Source organism: Cuculus canorus, chromosome 21 (assembly GCF_017976375.1).
Source record: "Cuculus canorus isolate bCucCan1 chromosome 21, bCucCan1.pri, whole genome shotgun sequence".
Taxonomy (NCBI): domain Eukaryota; kingdom Metazoa; phylum Chordata; class Aves; order Cuculiformes; family Cuculidae; genus Cuculus; species Cuculus canorus.
In genome coordinates, this window is record NC_071421.1 from 5,248,710 (window position 1) to 5,270,644 (window position 21,935).

The following is a 21,935-nucleotide window of genomic DNA, read 5'->3' on the forward strand; positions in this document are numbered from 1 at the left end:
TCTTTACTAGAAATATTCTCTTTTTATACAGTCCTGGGAGCCTTCCAGTCTTCCATTAACTTTGAGGGTCCCTACCAATATTCTCTGTCACTCAAAATATATTAAATTTCCAAGAACTCAGAAGTAAAAGAGTGGATCCTTCCCCATCTTCTCATAAAAATGAAAAACTCGCTTTTAACAGAGCCTTTTCAGGAGTTCCCAAGCGTATCTGTGAGGGAATGGACATTTCTCAGGCTATGGTCAGAAAGCATCTCAGAACTCAGTAGAGAAACTTTCTTTTTGCAATAAAGCAGCTTGTGTGCAAAGCCTAGACAAGAAGGCAAACTTCTTTTTTTCAGTCTTGCCAAATTTCTTTTAAAAACTCCTCTATGGGAAGGATTTTACCAACTTAAGTCAAGCTTGTTTTTCCTTCTGAAGAAGTGCTGAGAGCTTGCTTCTGGGATTAGAAGTGGAAGGCAACGCTACTTTGTGGACACTTTGGGGAACAGATAATCCTCTGGCAAAAGGAATTGGCTTTGTTGGCCAGCTTCCCCAGTTCTACAGTTTATTTGTGTTCAGGCATCCCTGAGTTCTTGATTCAACAAACCTCAGAAAACAACCAACTGCCCTTCAAACAACTCTAAAACCCAACGCGTTTCCATAATGCCAGTAAAATTATTTCCATGCTGGGAACAAGTATGTTTGAGAAACCAATACCAGCAAAGGGCTGTTTTCAATAAACAGTTGGGGCAATCAAACGCTTACAGCTAGCAACCCTGATAAAATTCCCAATCTTGATAAAAATGCTTGCAAATCGAATAAAAACATCCACGAGCTACGAAAGGAAAAGCTGTGAAAACCGTTACAATAAAATTCTTAACCAGCCCTGCTGCTCAGGCTGCAAAGGTTTCTGTATCACCTATTCTTTATTAACAAAGAAAGGCAGCAAAGGCAGAAGAAAAGAAAATGCCAAGGAAGGTAGTTAGCAGAAAAAGGTGAAACACAGAGCCAGAGTCCTTGTGTATTGGTTATAAGAAATCACAAAGGACTGTAAGAAGGATCTGTGTGAGTTTCTCATCAAGACCTCTCACTTGTTCCACTTGTGCCTATGGGACTTCAGAGATTTACAATAATTACTTGCAGTAGAAAACAATTTTATTTGACTTTACAGCAATGACTAAATCATTAATAAAGCTATAGCAGAGCAACTGTTAGAACACGCAGAGCGACTGTTAGAACATCCTACAAGCCTCTCCAAAAGCAGAGGTGAACAGTTTCACACTTTCTGGGAGGGGAACACAGTTTTTCACCAAGCTTTGACAAAGTGGACACTGCGATCTGCCACGACGACAGCCTTTGCCATCTCAGCAAGCACCAGGAATGCCAGAGTCTAAGTATTTGCTGGATGCATATTAAGGTTTTTGCGATGACTGGCTACCAAATAAATAGCCACAGGGCACGGAGCTTTTCTTCTTGTCTCGGCTTCTCATACACCTGCCAGAACAGCTTCCCAGACAAGGCAGTGATTTAAACCCACCTCTGATTTAATCTGGCCCTCCAGGGACAAGAGAGATCTGGTTCCAATCAAGTAATACTAATACCCTTAAATTTGGAAACATCAGCCAACATTATAAGCATAGGATACATACTAACTGCAACTATATTTAGACTCAATTCTCCCAACTACATCCTCAAAGTCAAAGGATTGTCTTGGGTTCTTGACTTTAGGATCTCATCTTTTTAGCTACCTACCATGTAGCAGAGTATTTCATAGAATCATTAGGTTGGAAAAGTCCTTAGAGACTATCAACTCCAGCCGCACCCGTCTACTACTAAATCATCTCCCCAAGCACCTCATCTACCAGCTTTTTGAACACCTCTAGGGACGGGGACTCAACCACCTCCCTGGGCAGGCTGTTCCAGTGCTTGATAATCCTTTCTTTCCACACACAAAACATAATGGAGGAAAACCAGAGCAATGAATTTCAGCTCAAATGATACTGGATTTCTCTATTAGTCTTGGGGGGAAAGGAAAAAAAAAATAGGAATAGGATCTACTCAGCAATCACAGAACCAGCTTTTAGCTACGCCTGAAATGTCTCTTTCCAAAATACAACAGGACCCTGAATTCACGCTGTAGATACCCCAGTATATAATAGTGGAACACTTTGCTAAAGGCTGTCAGCTTCCACAGCTGATCTGCCCTGGCAGTGACTAGGCAGCAACAGCTACTGCTGCTAAGTGACTACACTCAGTTCTCCGTGCCACACGGAAAGATTCGTCTTTCAAAAACTCATAAAGAAGTCAAATTCCATTAAGGCTAAGGTCTCTGCCGAAATCTCTCTTAATGCTTCCTCAAAAGTAACGACAGATAGGAAGGTTTGTGTTCTTTTCCATCCCTGCATAATATGTCTGTTGTCACCCCCCTACACAGAAGGAAGTGAGAGAACAAAAAAAAACATTACCTCCGTTTTAAAACGGGTAAATCAAAATATGCAAAAGAAAGCTTGCATTAGGATACACAAACCAGAGGCTGAACCCAAAATAAAACCCTGGCTGTCTCACTTCCAATTACACACAACAGTTTAGAGAGGGGATTTGGAGGCCTTTCTACACTGTTTCATAACATCTGTGTGTTTGGCCAAATCCTGGTTCCTTCCAAGATCTGTATTGAGGGAATGCATAGCCCTACAAGTGGCTCCCGTCTTCCACATACACCCTTCACAATGCGAGTGTGTGTGAAATACAGGCTGTACAAGACAGGTAAGAGTTACGGTTAGCAAGAGCAGCAGAGAGGACTGAAGTCCTATGTAACATGATGGGGGTGTTAGCAGGGTGGCTTTTTTGGGGTGGAGAAGTCAGAGTCCAGCCTGTCCTATTCTTTGTTCCAACTTCGACAAAAACACGTTTCTCATCACAGGAAGCCCGAGAAGAATTTGCCCCTGGGAATGACAGAAGCTCCAGCTGGAAGAGGGCTCAGACAGGATTAGAGGCAGAACAAAAAGGTCAGGCTTTCATCCGTGTGCAGTGGCACTTTCTGGTCTGAAGTATAAAAAGCAATTTTGCTATGGAAGGTTTCTGGAATGTCCATGACAAAAATGCAACTGAAGCCTACGGTCTCTTGTGGAGGTACTCGCAATACTTTAATCAAATCGTGCTTGCATACCTCTGGCAATATCTCAGGTCACCAATACCACACAGAAGCCTCTCCAGCTGACATGACAGACTACAGAGGTTTCTGCATGAAGCGTAGCACACAGGCAGTCACTTGCAATGAAACTCAAAGAGACTCATGCTGCCTCTTTGAACATCTTCATCTCTGACCTCCTCCAAAAGATTCCCTCTTCTTCCTCTAAGAAAATTCAAGTTTATGAAACATCTGAATTCACATTCACCCCTTCAGTGCTTTCATGCTGTTGTTTACCTAAATCTTTACACGGTGTAGGGTCTCTCATTACTTTTCTGCAGAAAAACTATTACCCAGCTTTGGTGCAGATTAGAGGCAGAACCAAAGCACTTAGGAACAAGTGCAACAAAGCTGGGCAAGAGAAACAGCACCAACAAGAAATAATCCTTCCTATTTCTATAAAACTGGATGGTAGATGAGCAAGGCTTTTCTAACTGAGCAGAAATCCTGCAGCCACTTTACATCAGCAGAACTCTAGATGGGAGAGCACATCTCAGCTGGGTTTGTCCTAATTTTCTTTGTAAAAGGAGCTAGATGAGCTTTCTTTTGCTTTCTTGAACACCAAGAAGCTTTCCAGGCATTTACCCCAGAAGCAGATACATGATCCATTTACCCTTCACTGCATCATATCTCTGCCACTTATCACAATGAGAAACTTTGCAGGAAGATGCAAGAACCCACATGTCCAGCAATTACAGAGCAGCTGCTCTGTGGAGCAACAAGTTATCCGTAAGAGCCAATAACAAAGGCTGCAGAACTTTTGCAGAGGGCTGAAACTGATCTGCTTTGGGATCAAACAGCTATAATCAACTTTTGAACTATTCAGATATAAAAGAAAAGATTCAAAGTAGTTATCTAAGCCATTTGATACTTCACGTATACTCTGAATGCCTAAAGATTGCAGACATTTTAATTATCCATACATTTTCTTCTCAAAATCCTGTTAATAAACTGGCCTCCATAATACTTAAGTTAGATCACACTGCCTGTTAAAAACTCATCTCTTGTCAGTTTTAATTACAGTCTTTCAGCATTGCCTAATGCCCTTTCTCTTGCCCACCACGAGTAAAGAGGCATAGGGTTTGGACTTCAATATTTTGCAGGCTTCTTCCCATCCCATCCTCTGATATCCCATCTGTAACAAGAACAGCCCTGTACCCTACAAAACAAACAGTGCAGAGACAGCAGTGTCCAGAGAAAGGAGAATGAGACACTGAACTGATTAATTTGCTAAGGTATTTTCTAAATGAAACACAGCAAGCATAGACTTACTCCTTAGAGCTTCTGGGGAATATAGAGTATTAGGATTTGCTGCAGGGCTACCTGCTAGGGAGCTGCCTTCCCCGAACTTTTATAAACTCATCCTGTTTGGACAGCCTTTCCACATTCTGGATCTCTAATGCTCTTACGTTACTGGAGTGCCAGAACAAGTCATCAAGAGGGCTACAATCCAATAGGCAATAATCACTGGAAACTCTCCTCATTTCCTAGCTCTCTCCCACATCCCTTCAAAACAGAATTCGGTGAAATCCCTCCCGCTCTCCCCAACCTTTCTTGGCTAAAACCTGTTCCAATTTCACCCCATAAACACCTGATATGAACAGATGAACTGGGAGGGGCCGGAAAACTCTTCATAGCTCAGGGGGGTGGAGGTAAACAGAAAAATAGTATATAAGATGCTTTGAGATAGACTTCCAAAGGGCATAGACTCTGACAGGAGGGGTCTGAAAAAAAGCTACTTCTTCAGGCTCCACCTTCAGAGCCTCACTTCATTGGAAGAAAGCTAGGTACCAGTCTGCTGTAGCACTTGTAGGAAGTTTTATACCTACCCCAGCTGCTTTCAGACAACCCGCAGTCAGCTGGAAGTTTTCTGTTGCTGTAAGCAAAAATGCCAGCAAGATCCACGGCTCAGCTGGCGTGGCTCTGCATTGTCACTGTGTCTGTGGTGATCTATCCAGCCCTGCTGCAGAAGCCTCCCAAAAGGAGAGCAATCAACGGGAACGCACAGTCCAAGGCGATAGGCTGCTGCAATGAGATCAAGGAGCTCAAGTTGCAAGTAGCCAACCTGAGCAGAATGCTGCAGGAGCTGAGCAAGAAGCAGGAAAGCGACTGGGTGAACGTGGTGATGCAGGTGATGGAGCTGGAAGGGAACACCAAGCAGATGGAGTCCCGTCTCATCGATGCTGAGAGCAAATACTCCGAAATGAACAACCAGATAGATATCATGCAACTCCAGGCAGCTCAGACGGTCACACAAACTTCAGCTGGTAAGAATGGAGTCACCAAGCTCCCAGATACACCTCTTAATGCGCAAAATGAACTAACAACTAGTTATTAACGCTAGCATGTGCCACTAACGTGATTAGCAAGCATGCATACTGAATACTTCTGCTTAAAGTACTCATGTAGGCAGGTGATCCTGTGAATACTAGTTTGAATGTATCCGTCAACAGTCCAATGACCCAGATGTATTTTACTATCTGTACGTCTTATCAGGGAGAGGAAAAAACGAACAGATACTGTATTTGTACAGTGAGGAACTCAGTCTCATATTTCATTTTCTGAGCACTACAGTACCAATCCAAATAAGAAAGGGAGCTGGCTTCATCGGGGAACGGCTCTGCCAGTAACATCCTCCGAGTTCACAGTGCTGACAGGGACCAGAAGTTGGTAAAACAATTAGAAATGCTCTCCAAGCATTACTGGAGATTTGTAATTGTATCTCCATGACTCAGAGAGTAATCCATTATATGAATGGTAATTCTCAATAATTCAAGGCTGTAGATGATGCAAGATGAAAAACTGTGATATAAGCCCAGCCAGAACACAGTTAAATCGTTCAAAATTCTCTCTTCCCTGAGGGAGAATTTCACTGCACACAGTGATTGCACAGGCCTGTACTAACCCCGGAATGCAGGTGCATTTTGTAGGTCAGCTACGTGTAAAGCCACTTCTAGAAGAAAGTAGCATTTTGCCGACTTTTCTTGTTAAGATGAAATTCACTGGAACAAGCTTAAAACTTCCTTATAAAGAGCCTGCTGCTGTCTGGGATGGTTGAGTTTGCCAAAAAACTTACGATTTTCTTTTTTATCTTTTTGTTTTTAAATGCAAACTCAAACCTTCTAAATCTATTTAATAATTCTTACAGATGGTTCCACTTGGCTAGTGGACACACTAGCCAACACACACTGTTCATAGTACATCTTAAAGAAAGAATCATAGAAACATAGAATAGCGTGGGTTGGAAGGGACCTTAAAGATCATCCAGTTCCAACCCCTCTGCCATGGGCAGGGACACCTCCCACTGGATCAGGCTGCCCAAGGCCCATCCAACCTGGCCTGGAACATCTCCAGGGATGGGGCAGCCACAACTTCCCTGGGCAACCTGGGCCAGTGTCTCCCCACTCTCATAGTGAAGAAATTCCTCCTTATGTCCAGTCTAAATCTGTCCCTCTCCAGTTTATACCCATTGCACCCAGTCCTATCCCCACAAGCCTTTATGAACAGCCCCTCTCCAGCTTTCCTGTAGCCCCTTCAGGTGCTGGAAGGTCGCTATAAGGTCTCCTCGGAGCCCTCTCTCCTCGAGGCTGAACAACCCCAACTCTCTCAGCCTGTCCTTGTATGGGAGGTGCTCCAGCCCTCGGATCATCCGTGTAGCCTCCTCTGGACCCATTCCAACAGCTCCATATCCTTCTCATGTTGATATTATAAGATATTATAATATAAAAGAGATTATCATAATGAATCTCTTTGGAGCCGTAGTAAAGGTTTAGATAAAACACAATAACACAGAAGAAACCGGCCCACCAGACACATCTCACCCCACCAGGTAAGAGACATTCATTCAATCTGTAGTAAACTGAGAACTGTCAGTATGGATAAAGCCTCGCTTCAGCCAGTTTTTCCTCCTCATAAGAATAGCCTTGCATGTTACCATCATCAAGTCAGCTCCAGGAGGGAAGGAGGCTGGTAAAGACTGACACAGTGACTGCAGGGAAAAGCCAGCACCTATGTCAAAGGCTCTAGTGCAAAAAGTGCTGAGCAAAAGTACGGCTAACCTGTCAGCACACAGCTGAACCAGCTGGCCCAGCACAGCAGCAGCATGAAGAGAAAGCAGAGATGTCTCTTTGGGTAGAAGAGGTTAAAAAGAAAAAGAAAGCAAGAAAGAAAAGACATTACAAAGTCCCAATGCTACAACTTTTTTGTTCAGCACATGCACAGCAAAATTAAATCATTTAAAGGAAACAAACCTGTAGAAATTCTTCACTTAATCACTCCTTGTACTGCGAGCTAAGCTTTACAGAAACCACACTTACAGGGGAGTTGTCCCTGCTGTTCACATTCTTATTTTCTGGTTCTGATTCAAGTAGATGCTGTCTATGACTGCTCCTCACTTTACCAGAGGAACTACCGGATTTCTGGTGTTTACAAGTTACCTCCTGATGAATTTTTGGGGAGTCCAGACCTGGAGGTAAGGATGTCAAGTGCACAATGTATACGATCTGTCTTTTCATATATATATAAGCAAGAAATTCTTAGCTACCAGAGAGGTGAAAAGAACACATACTCAGTTGTGGTCCCCTGCACTTTGAATCAGCATCTTTATGTAGGCAAAGTTCAAGAAAGCAAAGAGTGTACATTTAAGAGGGAAAACAGAAAATAGGTTCATTTAATAAGTCTTTTCTATGACTTAAACAAAACAGGAGCTTCTTCAAGTTGTGAAATCTGGAAAAATGTCATTTGTTAAGAGAACTGAACCTTCCCAAGTCTACTGATAGGTAAACACTGCCTTTTTTCCTGTTCCAGGTGTTCTGTGACATGGAGACAGATGGAGGTGGCTGGACTATCATCCAAAGACGTAAAGTTGGTTTGACTTCTTTCAATAGGGACTGGAAACAGTACAGGGATGGATTTGGCAATATTCGAGGAGATTTTTGGCTGGGAAATGAAAATATCTACCGACTTTCCAGACGCCCCACTGTTCTGCGAGTGGAGTTGGAGGTAATTTATAAGACTTCAATTCCTGTAGCAAAAGGGTTTTTGTATAAAGTGATTCTCTAGTAGCAGGCATGTCTTGTCTCTACAGGAGGCCCAAAGAATTTGCATGCTTTAATTACAAGAGGAGGTAGGATGGGTCTAGCGATACATTCAAGGACAAGACAGAATTACGCTCTTCAGCATGCAAAATCAGCAGGACAACATTCTGTCTGCATACAGATTGTGTCTCAGGGAACACGTGGGGCTCTAGAGAACCCTGCAGAACCCACTGCAGACAGAGATCAAACTGCCGACCACCTCAGGTTTAAAGATTCACAGAGGTGCCTCAAAGTTTTAATGACTGAGTCTTCTCTTTCTGGCCTGTGTTCAAAAGAGCTTGTGTTGTGTTACCCCTAAACAATTTCTACAGTCTACGAAAGGCTTGGGTTTGACTTAGATCGGTTGATAGCTGGTACAACGGCTTTGAGGGATCGGATGCGTGTAATGGAAAAAGCGAGCCGAAAGGTTGGTTGCTGAAAGGCTTTATATCTAAAAGTCAGTCTTTCAGAGAGGAAAAAATTACTTGAGGCAGCACATTACGAGACAAGGAGGTTGAATCCAAGAGCTACACACCTGGTATCCATACATATCATTTAATACCAGTGCAGATTAAACTTGGAAATATGATGCTTTGCTCTGGAAAGTCTCTCTGCCTTAACAGATAAGAAATCTCTTCGCCATAACAGATAAGTTTCTGCAGCTTGTGCCTGAAACAGAAAGAAGTAATGGAAAATCTAGGGCAGAGGAAAGATACGCTACATGCAGTGTGTAAAACTACAGTCTTCATAACTCTTCTAACAGGATCTCTTTCTTTCTCACTGTTCCATGGCAGGACTGGGAAGGTAACTTACGCTATGCACAATACAAGCAATTCACCCTAAGCAATGAAATTAATAGCTATCGTCTTTTTGTGGGGAACTACACTGGCAACACAGGGCGTGATTCCCTAAGGTACCACAACAACACGGCCTTCAGTACGAAGGATAAGGACAATGACAAGTGTGTGGATGACTGTGCCCAATTCCGTAAAGGTAAAGATGTGTAAACACCTTCCTGTCCTGAGCGAGCTGCCTGGGCAGTTTGTAGAGAGCCTAAAGCTCCCTCTTTCCAAGTAAATAGCATCTGGCTGGCAAATCAAAGGAGAGGAGACCTCTTCTGGAACACAGTTATCAGTTACATGGGAAGTCTGGCAGTTAAAGCCAAGCTACACAGAGCCAGACCATGTGTTACAGACATCAGTACTCTTCAAATGATGAAGATGATCTGAGGGCTGGAGCATCTTCCATATGAGAAACGGCTGAGAGAGTTGTTTTTTTTCAGCCCGGAGAAGAGAAGGCTCTGTGGAGACCTTAGAGCAGCTTCCAGTACTGAAAGCGGTTCCAGGAAAGCTGGGGAGGGTCTCTTGATTGGGGAGTGCAAAGATAGGATAAGAGGAAACAGCTTGAAGATGAAAGAGATTGAGATGAGATCTTAGGAAGAAATGTTTTTCTGTGAGTGGGGAGGTTCTGGCCCAGGTTGCCCAGGGAAGTTTTGGCTGCCCCATCACTGGAGATGTTCCAGGCCAGGTTGGATGGGGCTTTGAGCCCCTGATCCAGTGGGAGGTGTCCCTGTCTATGGCAGGGGGTGGAACTGGATGGGCTTTAAGGTCTCTTCCAACCCAAACCATTCTAGGATTCTATGATTTAGTGGATGCTCTCACCTGCACAGACCACTAGCCAATCCATTATGCACATCTGCCAGTCCATCTCAGATGCTGAGGTAATTCAGCGAGGCAGGAAGTTATTCCTGTATACCTAGGTTTTTAATTTTTTTCTTATATTTTTTATGAAGTTTCAAGCTCAAGTATTAAGCACTAGTAATTATTCTCCTATACTATTATCCTACACACACCCCAAGGTTCAACCTGAATTCTAATCTTTATTCCTTCTCTACTTAGAGCCTTTAATGAGGTTACTCTCCTCATTCAATTTATTACCTTTATATGAGGTCTGTCACAAAGATAATTGTCTTCACTACTTCTTGCCCTTTATTTTTAATTTCCCCATTGTGCTCCCAGGAGACACGCAAATAAAATAATTGATCTCAGTCTCAATAAAACAGCGCAGCTTACTTGCAGAGTCCAGAAAACTTTAAATGCCTTAATATGCCCAAGCTAAGAATGCGAATTTGTTTCCTATGCCAAGTCTCAGAGACAGAGAAATGTGTCAAGGAATAATTTTAACAGGAACGAGCAACTAAATGAAAAGCTACTGGACTACCTCGTCTAAGTAGCTGAAAAGCTTTTATGTATTTAGTATCTATGTTAAGTTTCGGATTTACCTGCAGTCCCAGCTATTAGGGCCATAGGCTCCAGGGATTAAATGCTGCTTTCTCGCCACTCTCCCCAAGGAACAGCAATAATTCTTATTAATAATACAAAACATACCTGTGTTAAGTAAATGGCTCACCAGGAATCTTTTCCTTTGTTTTCCCAAAAGGTGGATATTGGTACAACTGCTGCACAGATTCTAATCTGAACGGGGTTTACTACCGCAAAGGAGAGCACACCAAGAACATGGATGGCATTACCTGGTACGGGTGGCACGGATCAACCTATTCACTGAAGAGGGTCGAGATGAAGATCCGGCCAGAAGATTTCAAACCATAGAGGGAACCAATATTTGTACAGCTACATGATGCCCCTGCACGGAAGGTGGGCAATGGACAGCTCAAAATCAGCCAAATAATTGTTCATTTCATCTAATATGAAACACACTGGCTACATACACACACAAACACTAAGGCACCACTAAACACCAGCCACAGCCACTAGTGTTATCAGGGCTCAAACTTGTTTCCTTCTCTTAAGGCTCTTTTCAAAGGGAAAAACACTGTGTTAGAATAGGTTAGAATAGAACACACTTACAGCACCTCCAGAAAACCCTCTGGTGTGTTCTGACTAGCACTGTGACGAGTGGCTTGCCCGAGTACTAACGAGCTAGGCAGGGACTGAAAAAACAAGCCCCCTTGTTGCCTTTCCTTCAGTGTTCAGGGTAAGCATTGCTGAGTAACTCCTTCCAAGAGGGACACGAATCACAAACACGACATTCAAACCAGAGAAATCAATCAAAAGTGCCCCTGATGCATCTTTCTTTAGCATAAATTGCCTTACATTCCCACTGAGGAAAACACAAAGGTTAAAAATTGTGGATTGGTTAGTATTGCTTAGGTTCTCTTCTGAAGTTTTACTGCCCTCTCCTGCTGCTGCCTCAAGTAAGTCCCCACAGAGGGCTGCACTCAGCACACAGCAACTCTGCAGGAAGGCTTTGTCCCGTATGCTCTGCGATGCTTATTCCTATCCACAGACAACATAAAAGGCTCACAGACTAGAAAGTAACTTTCTGGGCTGCTACCAAATTATGTTCAGGTTAGAATGTAAGTTTGCTCTATGTCAGTAAGAGAGAATCATGAGCAAAACACTAGTAAACGCTAGAGAACCCCTAAGTGCCAGAAATTCAAACATTCTGGAATGTTTTCTAGCCTACTGAGCTGAGGAACATTAAAATCCATTCTGAAGACTAACCCAATTACAATTTACCTACAGATGTTATGCCAGAAATCAGTATGTTTCTCCCTTATATAACACTGTCAAAAATAACAATTACAAAACAGACTCCTCCTGTAGCCATACCACTATTTGAATAGGTTGGAAAAGATAGTTATAGTTAATATATCTATTTTTATTCACCTTAAAGAGAGTTTAAATCTAATTTAAATTGTTGAGTCTTGTGTGAAATGGGAGATAGAGGTGTCTTGGGAATTGCCTTACATATGTTTGACTGTTCATACTGTAAATTTCAACTGTGCGGAGCTAGAGTTGGAACTAAACTGTGGTCTATTAAATGGATTTATAAAGGCTTCTAAACTTCTAATAAACTGCCTTTCATTTTTAATCCTGCTTTACTTCAAGTCTTTGCTCCTTAACTTGCTTTTTTTTATACACAAAGAAACAGCTGGAGAAGTGACTGAGAACAGGAATACACTGAAATCTATGTTCTCCTTAGAAAAATAAGAGAGGACAAAGGATGAAAAAATAAAAGAGGGGAAAAAACAGGAAAGCACAACTCAAGGAAGTCAGAGGGCTGAAAAGTTCACTGCATTCAGATAAAGTTAAGTTTTTCCTCAACCAAAATAAATTTGTCCATCTCAAATGGTGGCACTGACATTTCTCTGATATGAAACTAAAGAATTACATTTTAAAACATGTAGTTTAGAACCAAATCCTGTGCAGGTATTCATCCCAACATCTTTCTTATTGACCCAGCTCAGGAAACACCACATTCTTATTATATCTTCTATTTGACATATGAAGAATGAGACCTACCTAAGCTAGATGAGCAGAATTTGATGAAGAATTTATTTAAGAACTCCAGGTTTTCTGGCTTATTTATACACAGGTGTAGAAATCTCTCTTACCACACTTACAGCCACTCTGTGACATCCCATAATGAACTTGAAGGGTGAGAGGTGGAAATCAGAAGACTCCACTTATTCCTGCACAACTTCTCATGGCTTCTATCATCATTTTAAGCGCATAATAGAAGGACTGAACTCAGTAGCTTCAAGAGTACATCTGCAAGTTAGTTAGTAAGCCTAAAACAAAGTCTTGTGGCAAAGAATGAAATCCTATGAGTTGTCTAGATTCACACTAATGGTATCCCAAAATTGGATATTGATGCAAGAGCAGGAAGCTCATCAGTTGTGGTCCTACCTGATGAGAGACTCTAAAATGGCTGGGGTGGGACCCTTTTGAAATTCCAACTCCTTGTAGTGAAGGGCCTTGGCATAGGCTCGACATTTTGCAGCTCTTTCCCCCAGGAGGACAATGCCGTTATCATCTCTCAAAGGCAGGGGACCCTGGGGAAAAGCACATCCATAAAAATCAGAATTAGTATAAAAAAGAAGAAAATATGCATGAGCTCTTTACACCCTTCCCATGGACTAGACATCATGAAGCTGGCCAGCATTAGAAAAGAGTTGGCTAACAGCATCTCTACCTTGTCACTGTGTTCCATGAATTCTGCCAAGTTCAGCAGCGTCTGAGTGACTTCTGCGATGTCCTGAGAAGTCAGGGCCAACTCAATGCTTCGGATCAGCTCATCCTGCTGGTCTTCATTCAATTCAGACCAGCATGAAACGAAAGCAGCATTGAAGAGATCTCTGAGGAGGAAAACAAAAAAGAGTAAGTGATGGGGATTCACTATTTATGAGAAAAAGTCTATTTGACAATGGACTCGCCTTCTTATTTAGAGAAAGAGCTACAAAAAGCATTTAATATGTCTACCTGCAGTAAACAGTGATCAGCTTTTACCAAGCTAACTTCTGTACCAAAAACTTTAGTGAAACCTGCTATTTTAAAATATAGAATAGGATGATACACTATAATGCAATATAGTAGAAATATTGTCCTTTCATATGCTAGCAAGCATTTTAGCTTAAAACAAACTCTTCACAGTGGCAAAGATGCTCTTCTCTTCTGCTCTGAAGAACCAGGCCTAGTCTGTCTTAGATGACAAATAATGTAGTGGAAAAGATGACTGTACATTTCTCTGGACACAACCTGCCACAACATCTGTGTTTTCTGTGTTCACTAGAGGACTGGAGAAGAAAAGGCTCTGAGGAGACCTTAGAGCAACCTTCCAGTACCTGAAAGGGCTACAAGAAAGCTGGGGAGGGGCTGTTTACAAAGGCTGTAGTGATAGGATGAGGGCCAATGGGTATAAACTGGAAAGGGGCAGATTTAGACTGGACATAAGGAGGAATTTCTTCACCATGAGAGTGGTGAGGCCCTGGCCCAGGCTGACAAGTGTATTCCATCAAGACAAAACTAACAGGCAACTGCGGCTTTTTCCACTTGGAGACTTTTTTATTCACCCACAGTAGATCCTTCAAACTATTTCATACTCTGCTGTTTTTCCAGCCTCACTTATGTGCCTTTTGTTATTCCTAGACTAACATACAGAATTCCCCTGAAAGATTTTATGCACATGATGGAGCAGCAAACTGGGAAGGGTAAAAATCAAGTTGCCAGCTATTTGATCTGTCCAAAAGCAGGAACTATTTCTATTCATGGAACTAAAAGCTTTCAAGTAACTCTTTTTCCTTATAATGTCTGGCTTGCATCTACAATTTCAAATGATCTGAAAAAAACAAAACAGAATTACTCTACCGAGCCATGGGATTATATGCCTGAGCCAGGGCCCAGCATGAACGCAAGGATGGCGAGGAGGAATCTTTCAGCAGCTCCAAACTCAGTCTTCTTAACCATTCCAACCAGTCATCTTTGGAAACTCTTCTTGCTGCTCCCCAGGCCTGCAGAAAAACACAAGACAATTTAACTACCAAATGAAGCACTATCCAAAAGCAGCATTACTTTTTAAAGCTCCAAGTCAGGTTGCCGAGATTCCCTTTTTGACTCTCTGCAGTCTGTTACCATTACCAAATAATTTACAGTACTTAGTCTCATTTCTTAGAAATCTTCCCTAAGTGTATTCCAGCCACAACATGCCAATTATTTAACATGGATAATTCTTTCCCTACAAAGATGCATGAAGAGCCAAAACCACTGTTGAAACATCGGCTTAAAAATACTTAATGCGTTTAGAATTAGATTTTCAAGCCCAGCATTTTCAAAGCAATCCACTCGGCTCTGAACTGACTGCTACATGTATTTACTGTTCAGATTAGCCAGTGCTTAGCTATTAAGCTCTATACTGGCTTCAAGAGAATATAGTGCTAATGTATAAGAGAAGTGGCTGATAAAAAAAAGGCAAAGGCTCTGAAACAGACTGCTCTAAAAGCTTCAGATGATTCCTTGTGATCTAGGAAGTCTTGTTCATACTTCAAATATCAAGAAAGTGTCAAGATTACTTCATGGCCATTAATAGAATGATAAGTCAGCTGCTCCTACCTTTAAAGTTGCTTAGCACCTTCTAATTTTAAAGAGAGCCTTGGACATTATTCTGACCTCCGTTTTGTACAGAACTGGCAATAGAAATGTAGTTTAGATGTATAGTACAAACTCCTTAGATGAGAGACAATAGCTCCTCTCTTCAGTAATAAACTCGCGCTGTGCAGTGCTGCAGTCTTACCTTTTGCAAGTTGATGGTGCTAACATGAAGTTTCTTCATGGGACCTGTTTCCACAGGACCACTGGCCAAAGTTTCTCCTTGGTTGCTTCTCAACATTCGGTGCTGATAGATCAGGGGATCCTCCTCTTCATCAGCAAGCGTATAGCCCTGCAATAAATGTCTTACAATGAAGATTACATCCAAATGTACAAAAGCAATTTTGTAAGAGCCAAACAGACAATAAAATCAGAGCACTGTCCAATCTCAAAACTTGTGAGGCAAGTAATTGTTTTTCATGATAATGATTACATCTGATTAATCACACAACTCCAATGATATTCCTTTGATATTCAAGGCAACTAGTAAGAAATTTTACCTCCTTGTGTTAAAAGCTAAACTAATACTCCTTAAAACAAGCACTCTTTCCTATTTGACTCAATAGTGAGCCTAGAACAGTGTGCTACTTGGTCCACACTGATCGAATTGCAAAGCAGATACTGAGTTTTTGAAATGTCGGACATGCTACAGAAAATACTGAGACAACAAGATCTCCTTAAGTCCTGAAACTGTGGAAAAAAAGAGGGTAAATCTATATTTAAGAACTACTGAGAGAAAAGTAATGACACTGGCTATAAGTCTAAGTTCTCACCTAGAGCTTGGAGTGATTTTTCTATAGGAAATAATTAATAATAGCAGACAATAATTTTCCCAATGTAATTGCAAAGTCTTTAAGTAAAGCTGTACTTAAACACACAAACGTAGCAACAATCATTCCTTATTTTATGTGTAATTCAGTTTCAGGTTTCCAGTCACATCTGTTTCAACATGCAAACAACCCCAAAGTGCCCTTATGCAAACAACCACATACTCGTCAACTCACCTTCACAATTCTGCAGATAAGAACATCATAGCGTTGGTGGTTAATCCTGTGTCGCACCAGAACCTTGTTCACCATTGGAATAAAAATCTGATACTGTATAGGGAAACGCATGAAAGGCTCATTACTCGCACTGACAGCAGTAAAATTCTACCTTTGTTTCATTGATCTTATAAGAAACCAATGCTACAAGTTTGAGTTCAGTAACAACTAAGAAAAGAAAAATCTCTTTTCTTTAAAATCCAGAATGAGTGCACTACAAATACTAAAGTTTAAAGCCTCGATCTCTAGGACAGTCCCTCCTTCTATGAGTTTTCAAGCATAAAAATCTTTACCTTCTTTCCCAGCTGGAATACCAGGGAGGAGAGGGTGTCCATTGCAGTTGTTCGTAGCTCAGGGCTCTGATCTAGTGTTCGCACGATGGGATGAATAATCCGTGAAGCATAATCAGTGAAATCCAGGGACTCTGTCAAGCGGTCCACTGTTTCTAGAGCAGCTCTAAAATCAGAGCAGAAAGAAGAGAGGTCTTATCTCTCATGGTACAAGACAGGAGAAATGAGATGTAGAAATACATAGGTGATCCATGCTCTGTCATCCTAGGTATCAACAGCAATAGGACAAACTGCTCACTAGAACGCTGTTAATGCAGCTAGTACTTGCGGGACTGCTTGCAAGTCGCAGTGACTGAAATTCTGGCAGGTGAGAACCAGAAAATAACAGTCTATGCCCAAGAAAATCTACTCAGTGCTGTGACATCCAACTAAAAATGACCCTCCATAATGATTTTAACACGGAGAAAACCCACAGAAGGAACTAAGTGATATTGCACTTCTACATATGGTTAGGACAGCCACTGCAGAACTTGGTTATCGCAGCCAAAAAAAAAAAGAGACTGCAAAACCACCAACACTTACTTGCGAGCCACCATTGGGACATCTGGGGCATCAAATAGCTTTACAATGGGAGGTAGTAACAAATGAAGGTAGTCATCCAGGTTAGCTCCAAAGAGCTGGATCGCATTCAACAGCTAGAGGGAAAAATGATCTAATGTGACTCAAGTCATGAAAAGAGATGCATTTTAAATAAGTCAGTAACATAGAATCATGGAATAGTTTGGGTTGGAAGGGACCTTAAAGATCATGCAGTTCCAACCCCTCTGCCATGGGCAGGGACACCTCCCACTGGATCAGGCTGCCCAAGGCCCATCCAACCTGGCTTTGAGCACCTTCAGGGATGGAGCAGCCACAACTTCCCTGGGCAATCTATTCCAGTGTCTCACTACTCCCATCATGAAGAAATTCTTTACGTCTAGTCTACATCTGCCCCTCTCCAGTTTATACCCATTGCCCCCAGTCCTATCCCCACAAGCCTTTGTATACAGCTCCTCCCCAGCTTTCTCATAGCCCCTTCAGGTACTGGAAGGTCACTCAGAAGGTGTCCTCAGAGCCTTCTCTTCTCCAGGCTGAACAACCCCAACTCTCTCAGCCTGTCCTCGTGTGGGAACTACCTAGTAAAAAGTTGCTTCGTCCCTGTACTTCAAAGTACTTTCTGCATCTTTTCACGCCAAGCCACTGCTGAACTGCACGTATTCCATTTGCTCACTACATACAAGCAGGAAGCCTTGCCGCAGAACAGCACGCTGGGCACACACCCACCTCAGTGGTGCCCAGATCAACCCAGCTCTGCAGCTTCCACTCACCTTGACAGAGACAATGCGACTCTGACTATTGTCGTGCATGAAGACCCGTAACATGTGAGGAATGAGCTGAGGCAGATAAAGTTTGAATTCGCCTCCTAGAGCTACCACAATCTGCTCGATAAGTAGGATAATTGTGCTCTGAATGGAGTTGTTCATGACCCAGAAGTCCTACAGCAGAAAAAAAAATGGGAAAAAAAATGACACAATTTTTCAACTGTGCTGTAGCAGTTACAAGAAAAGGGAACTGTAGGAGACAGTCTCCAGACAAATTCAAGCTTGCAGAAAAGCTCTATACTTCCCTCGCAGACTAATACAAATTGGCAGTTTTGGTCTATTTTTAAAACCCTCTGTGCCTTCAGTATATTTATAGCTGTTAAACCAACTTCTAAACAACTGATTTTTGCTAAAACTGAGCGTTTGCAAACAGTAAGTGAAAATGAAGTGAAATGCCACCTATTTAAGAACTCCAAACCCATTTAGACTATGTTTCTGAAGGTAATAAGTGCAAAAAATCCAAGCACTCAGGAGGACTCGGACACTAGCAGAACCTAAGAACCGCTCTTATTGCAGTTACCAGTACTAATGTGTTCTATTGTTTCAAATACAAGGTATTTTAAAAACACCGTTATTACTTCAAATACATGGAATTCTGCACTTCAGATGAGTTTATGAAGTAATTGACACATTTTATAATGATAGAAACACTATCCACCTTTTCTGACAGTAAAATGCTGGCTTAAAGATTGTACTCACTCTCATCAGGGTGACAATTTCATCCATATAGGGCCGAATGTGACTTCTAACAAAGGACACCAACATCCCCAGCTGCTGAAACAGGAACTGGAAGGAAGAAACGTGCAGTGATTACTGTAGTTTATTGAGATATCAAAGCAACGCTGGGTAAACAGCGCTTTGCAGGCCAATTGCAAGCTCATTTACCAAACAAATAGCATGCATAGCTCCTACATGCTTGAAAGCAGGGCCTAAATTCTTGGCAGCTTCAACTCAGTGGTTTGGGGTTTAGTGTTTTTTTTTTGGAGGGGGGAGTGGTTTTGGTGTTTTTTGGTGGGGTTTCCACTCCTTCCCTCTGCTTGCATCAAAAATTTTGTGAAGTCAAAGCCTTAAACATTCAAGCATACAAATAGGGGTCTGTAATGTGTGAGCCAATTTTAAGTTTCAGTACAGACTTGCAAGTACAAACATCTCAACTACTGAGCTTTGTGATTTAGGTTTAAAGGATGCTTCCAAAAATTTAGCCCCTAATCTTTTCCCTCTGGTCTGTAAGCCAAACTGACACACATTTTAAGACACTCTCTCTATACTCTTTCCCATTCCCACCAAGATATATTGGTGAAAAGTTACTGGGGAAGAGTTTGGTCCTTGCCAGAAATATCCCCTTTTATTGAATGATGGTTGATTATACCATAGAATTCTGACCGAGACAATTTTATTCAGATATACTATAACAGTTTTGCAATTCCTTTTGCCCCAGTACAATCTTCTGCACTCACTCATGACAATGAATGAGACTGGAATGACATAATGTGGGTTAAATCGCTTTGTCCACAGAATAAGTGTATACAGTCTTTCTTCCTCTAGGAAAATACGAAAATGTAAGTTATCATATATTAAATTTCATTTCTTCATGCAGTATTTGAAGACTATAGTGACAAAATACAAAGTGGAGCTCAGAAAAAGAGAGAACAGATTTTTGTGAAAATTCAGTAAGAAACAACATCAGCTTCTTTAATGAGAGCAGTACATTTATATTTACCAAAAAAAGAACCCTGGGCTCCTGTACTGTGCCTTTTTTTGGTGTAGTGAGAGGATGCTTACATATAAGACAAGGACCTGCCTCCTTTAGGCTTTAGTGGCACGCGTACCCACCTCAGCTCTTCTCCCCAGTACACTTTCACCATCTTCTTTCACCTGAAAATTTTTAAACAGAGTGTGCACAACTGCATAGCTTTCAAGCAAGTTTGATCAGTCAGGTCTAGGAGTTCGGCCAACCAAGGCACATGGAAAGTTTTCCTTTCAATCTGAGTAGTAGTTCAGTCTGGGAGAGAACAGTGGTTCTATAGCAGGGCTGGGATTTCTGCTAAGGGAGCACTCATCCCACCTATAAAACACAGCACCGATAACCAATACAAACTGCCCTTCCCACCCCAGAGATTACTTTCCGCTGCCTGAGGAAAAGGCTTGGCAAACAGCAGCTATCTCTGGTTTGGTGAGCCTTCAGGCCGTTATTATCTTCACACGATTCTCATTTCCTTCTAAAACTGTAACTTAAGTGGGAAGGAAGAGAAAGCACTGCTATGGAATCACCACCCACGCTGCTCTGAGTGTTAGCAGACTGTAGCAAATTGAATTTTCCTTCTCACAGATGAGCCAGAGTACATGGTTGCATCAGAAATTTAAAGAATCTATCTCTATTATTCAATAATACTGTTTGCAACAGTACAATAATGCAGAGATCACCGAAAGCTCTAGAAGCTGCACAGGCTGTTTTTCTCAACAAGACCAGCTTGAGAAAAAAGACAGAATCAAATATTGGCCTTCTAAGGATTATGCTCAGCAGCAGCTGTTTCAACAAGAAGCAGAAAAATTGTTTTCACTGGATATTACACCAAATGCTCACAGGAAAGAAAAAGCAAAGCTGAACCTCACGTTTGCAGCATGCTTGGCAGCAACACATAGCACAGCAATGCCCAAAGCCAGTCGCATTCTCTTTAAAAAAACGGATTCTTATGTCAGGGCAGTGGAATAGGAAGGAAGGAGCGGTCCCCGATACACTCACCTCTCGAATGGCACCATCACAAACCCGTATTACATTAAGGAACGTTGGCATGACCTGGGGCAGGAACTGCACACACTTCAGCCCAAGAGATTTGAAAATAAAGGTGATGGCCTGAACTACCATCGTGTGGTGTTGGGACAAGGATTGGTCTCGGAAAATTCTCATCAGTGCCACCATAGACACAGCTGGATAGAACTCATCCAGAGGGAGGTTTCCCATGTTCACCAACATCTCACTGGTACTGTAGTCCGCTAGGAGAAAGAAGGTAGTGTCACAGGCTACGTATTAAATGTTCTTGAAGCACCCTAGCATTAGGTGCACTGAGGAGCACCCGAGTATTAGGTGAAAACACGTACACTAATAATTTGTTTAGAAGAGGAGACAAACTGGTACAACAAAACAACAACAAAATAACAGAAAAACCAAGACCTGTTTGCGGATTACGAAGCTATTCACTTGAAAGAAATTCAGATGCTTACAAGAATCCTGGCTGGATTTGGACTCTGAGAGGCTGACAGCTGAAGCATCTCGTGACTGATCGATCATGCCAATGTTCACTTTGTGTTTGTAAGGGTCCAGAGCACCCAGCAACCCTAACACACGAATAGCCTGGTAAGACAGAAACAAAAAGGAAATTCATCAGAACTTCATCACCAAGGCAGAATGCAACACATGAACCCACATGTTTGGAAAGTTCCTGAGGGATTGAGGAGAGAAGATCTGGAACTAAAGTGCCTGCCTGGAGAAAACATCAATGCTTTTCATTCAACTGCTAGAGGCCACTTCACTTACTCAACACTTTCACCCCTCTTATTTCTTCTTATTGTACTTGTACCAGCCACAACAATGATATCTCCCACCTTCCCTGAACCCAGGCAGACACATTCACTTAACAGCTCACTCTCCCCCGAGAACTTTCAGAAATGGCTGTGCGATAACTTCATATGTTTGTACCTCTCTACGGGTGCCCTGGTTCTGCTCAGTCTTCAGAAAGTTCAGAAGCACCTCCAGCAAAGTTGGATACTTCCGGTATGGTTCCACCACATAACCAGTGCTGGCCACAAGCTGCCCCAGCGTCCAAAGAGCCACCTGATAAAATCAAGCCCAGAGAAGATTAGTTTTGATGAGGGAATATATTATGCCTCCTGATCCATTGGTCATTCAACTTCTGTAAAGGTTCTTTGGGCATTTTAGGATCACACTGCAAACCACATTTCATGTTTGAAAACCTCTGTAACGAACAATTTTTA

The 21,935-nt window shown here is 42.0% G+C and overlaps 2 protein-coding genes across 3 annotated transcripts in view; one reads left to right on the forward strand and one right to left on the reverse strand.

Annotated features, from left to right (window-relative positions):
- Positions 1 to 21,935, reverse strand: part of MTOR (mechanistic target of rapamycin kinase) — a 69,683-nt gene that overhangs the window by 36,569 nt on the left and 11,179 nt on the right. The window contains exons 17-28 of the mRNA XM_054085841.1: positions 21,640 to 21,774; positions 21,165 to 21,294; positions 20,686 to 20,936; positions 18,642 to 18,728; positions 17,889 to 18,056; positions 17,104 to 17,216; positions 16,525 to 16,687; positions 16,193 to 16,285; positions 15,334 to 15,480; positions 14,412 to 14,554; positions 13,240 to 13,402; positions 12,954 to 13,099 (exon numbers count right to left, since the gene is read on the reverse strand). Coding sequence (XP_053941816.1) covers positions 12,954 to 13,099; positions 13,240 to 13,402; positions 14,412 to 14,554; positions 15,334 to 15,480; positions 16,193 to 16,285; positions 16,525 to 16,687; positions 17,104 to 17,216; positions 17,889 to 18,056; positions 18,642 to 18,728; positions 20,686 to 20,936; positions 21,165 to 21,294; positions 21,640 to 21,774 — 1,739 coding nt within the window. The remainder of the gene's footprint in view (positions 1 to 12,953; positions 13,100 to 13,239; positions 13,403 to 14,411; positions 14,555 to 15,333; positions 15,481 to 16,192; positions 16,286 to 16,524; positions 16,688 to 17,103; positions 17,217 to 17,888; positions 18,057 to 18,641; positions 18,729 to 20,685; positions 20,937 to 21,164; positions 21,295 to 21,639; positions 21,775 to 21,935) is intronic.
- Positions 4,996 to 12,113, forward strand: ANGPTL7 (angiopoietin like 7). 2 transcript variants are annotated; one of them, XM_054085840.1, is made up of 5 exons: positions 4,996 to 5,433; positions 7,534 to 7,637; positions 7,973 to 8,167; positions 9,036 to 9,234; positions 10,681 to 12,113. In XM_054085840.1, the coding sequence occupies exons 1-5, from the start codon at positions 5,055 to 5,057 to the stop codon at positions 10,848 to 10,850; spliced, it is 1,047 nt and encodes a 348-aa protein (XP_053941815.1). In that variant the 5' UTR covers positions 4,996 to 5,054; the 3' UTR covers positions 10,851 to 12,113. The 2 variants fall into 2 exon arrangements, with proteins under 2 accessions (XP_053941815.1, XP_009560648.1); XM_009562353.2 differs by having other exon boundaries at positions 7,537 to 7,637.

Bases quoted from the DNA above. Each gene is read 5' to 3' on its own strand.
- ANGPTL7 (XM_054085840.1), top strand. From the start codon at position 5,055: ATGCCAGCAAGATCCACGGCTCAGCTGGCGTGGCTCTGCATTGTCACT. The intron at 7,638-7,972 runs GTAAGGATGTCA...TTCCTGTTCCAG, and splicing joins TGGGGAGTCCAGACCTGGAG to GTGTTCTGTGACATGGAGAC. The intron at 8,168-9,035 runs GTAATTTATAAG...GTTCCATGGCAG, and splicing joins TTCTGCGAGTGGAGTTGGAG to GACTGGGAAGGTAACTTACG.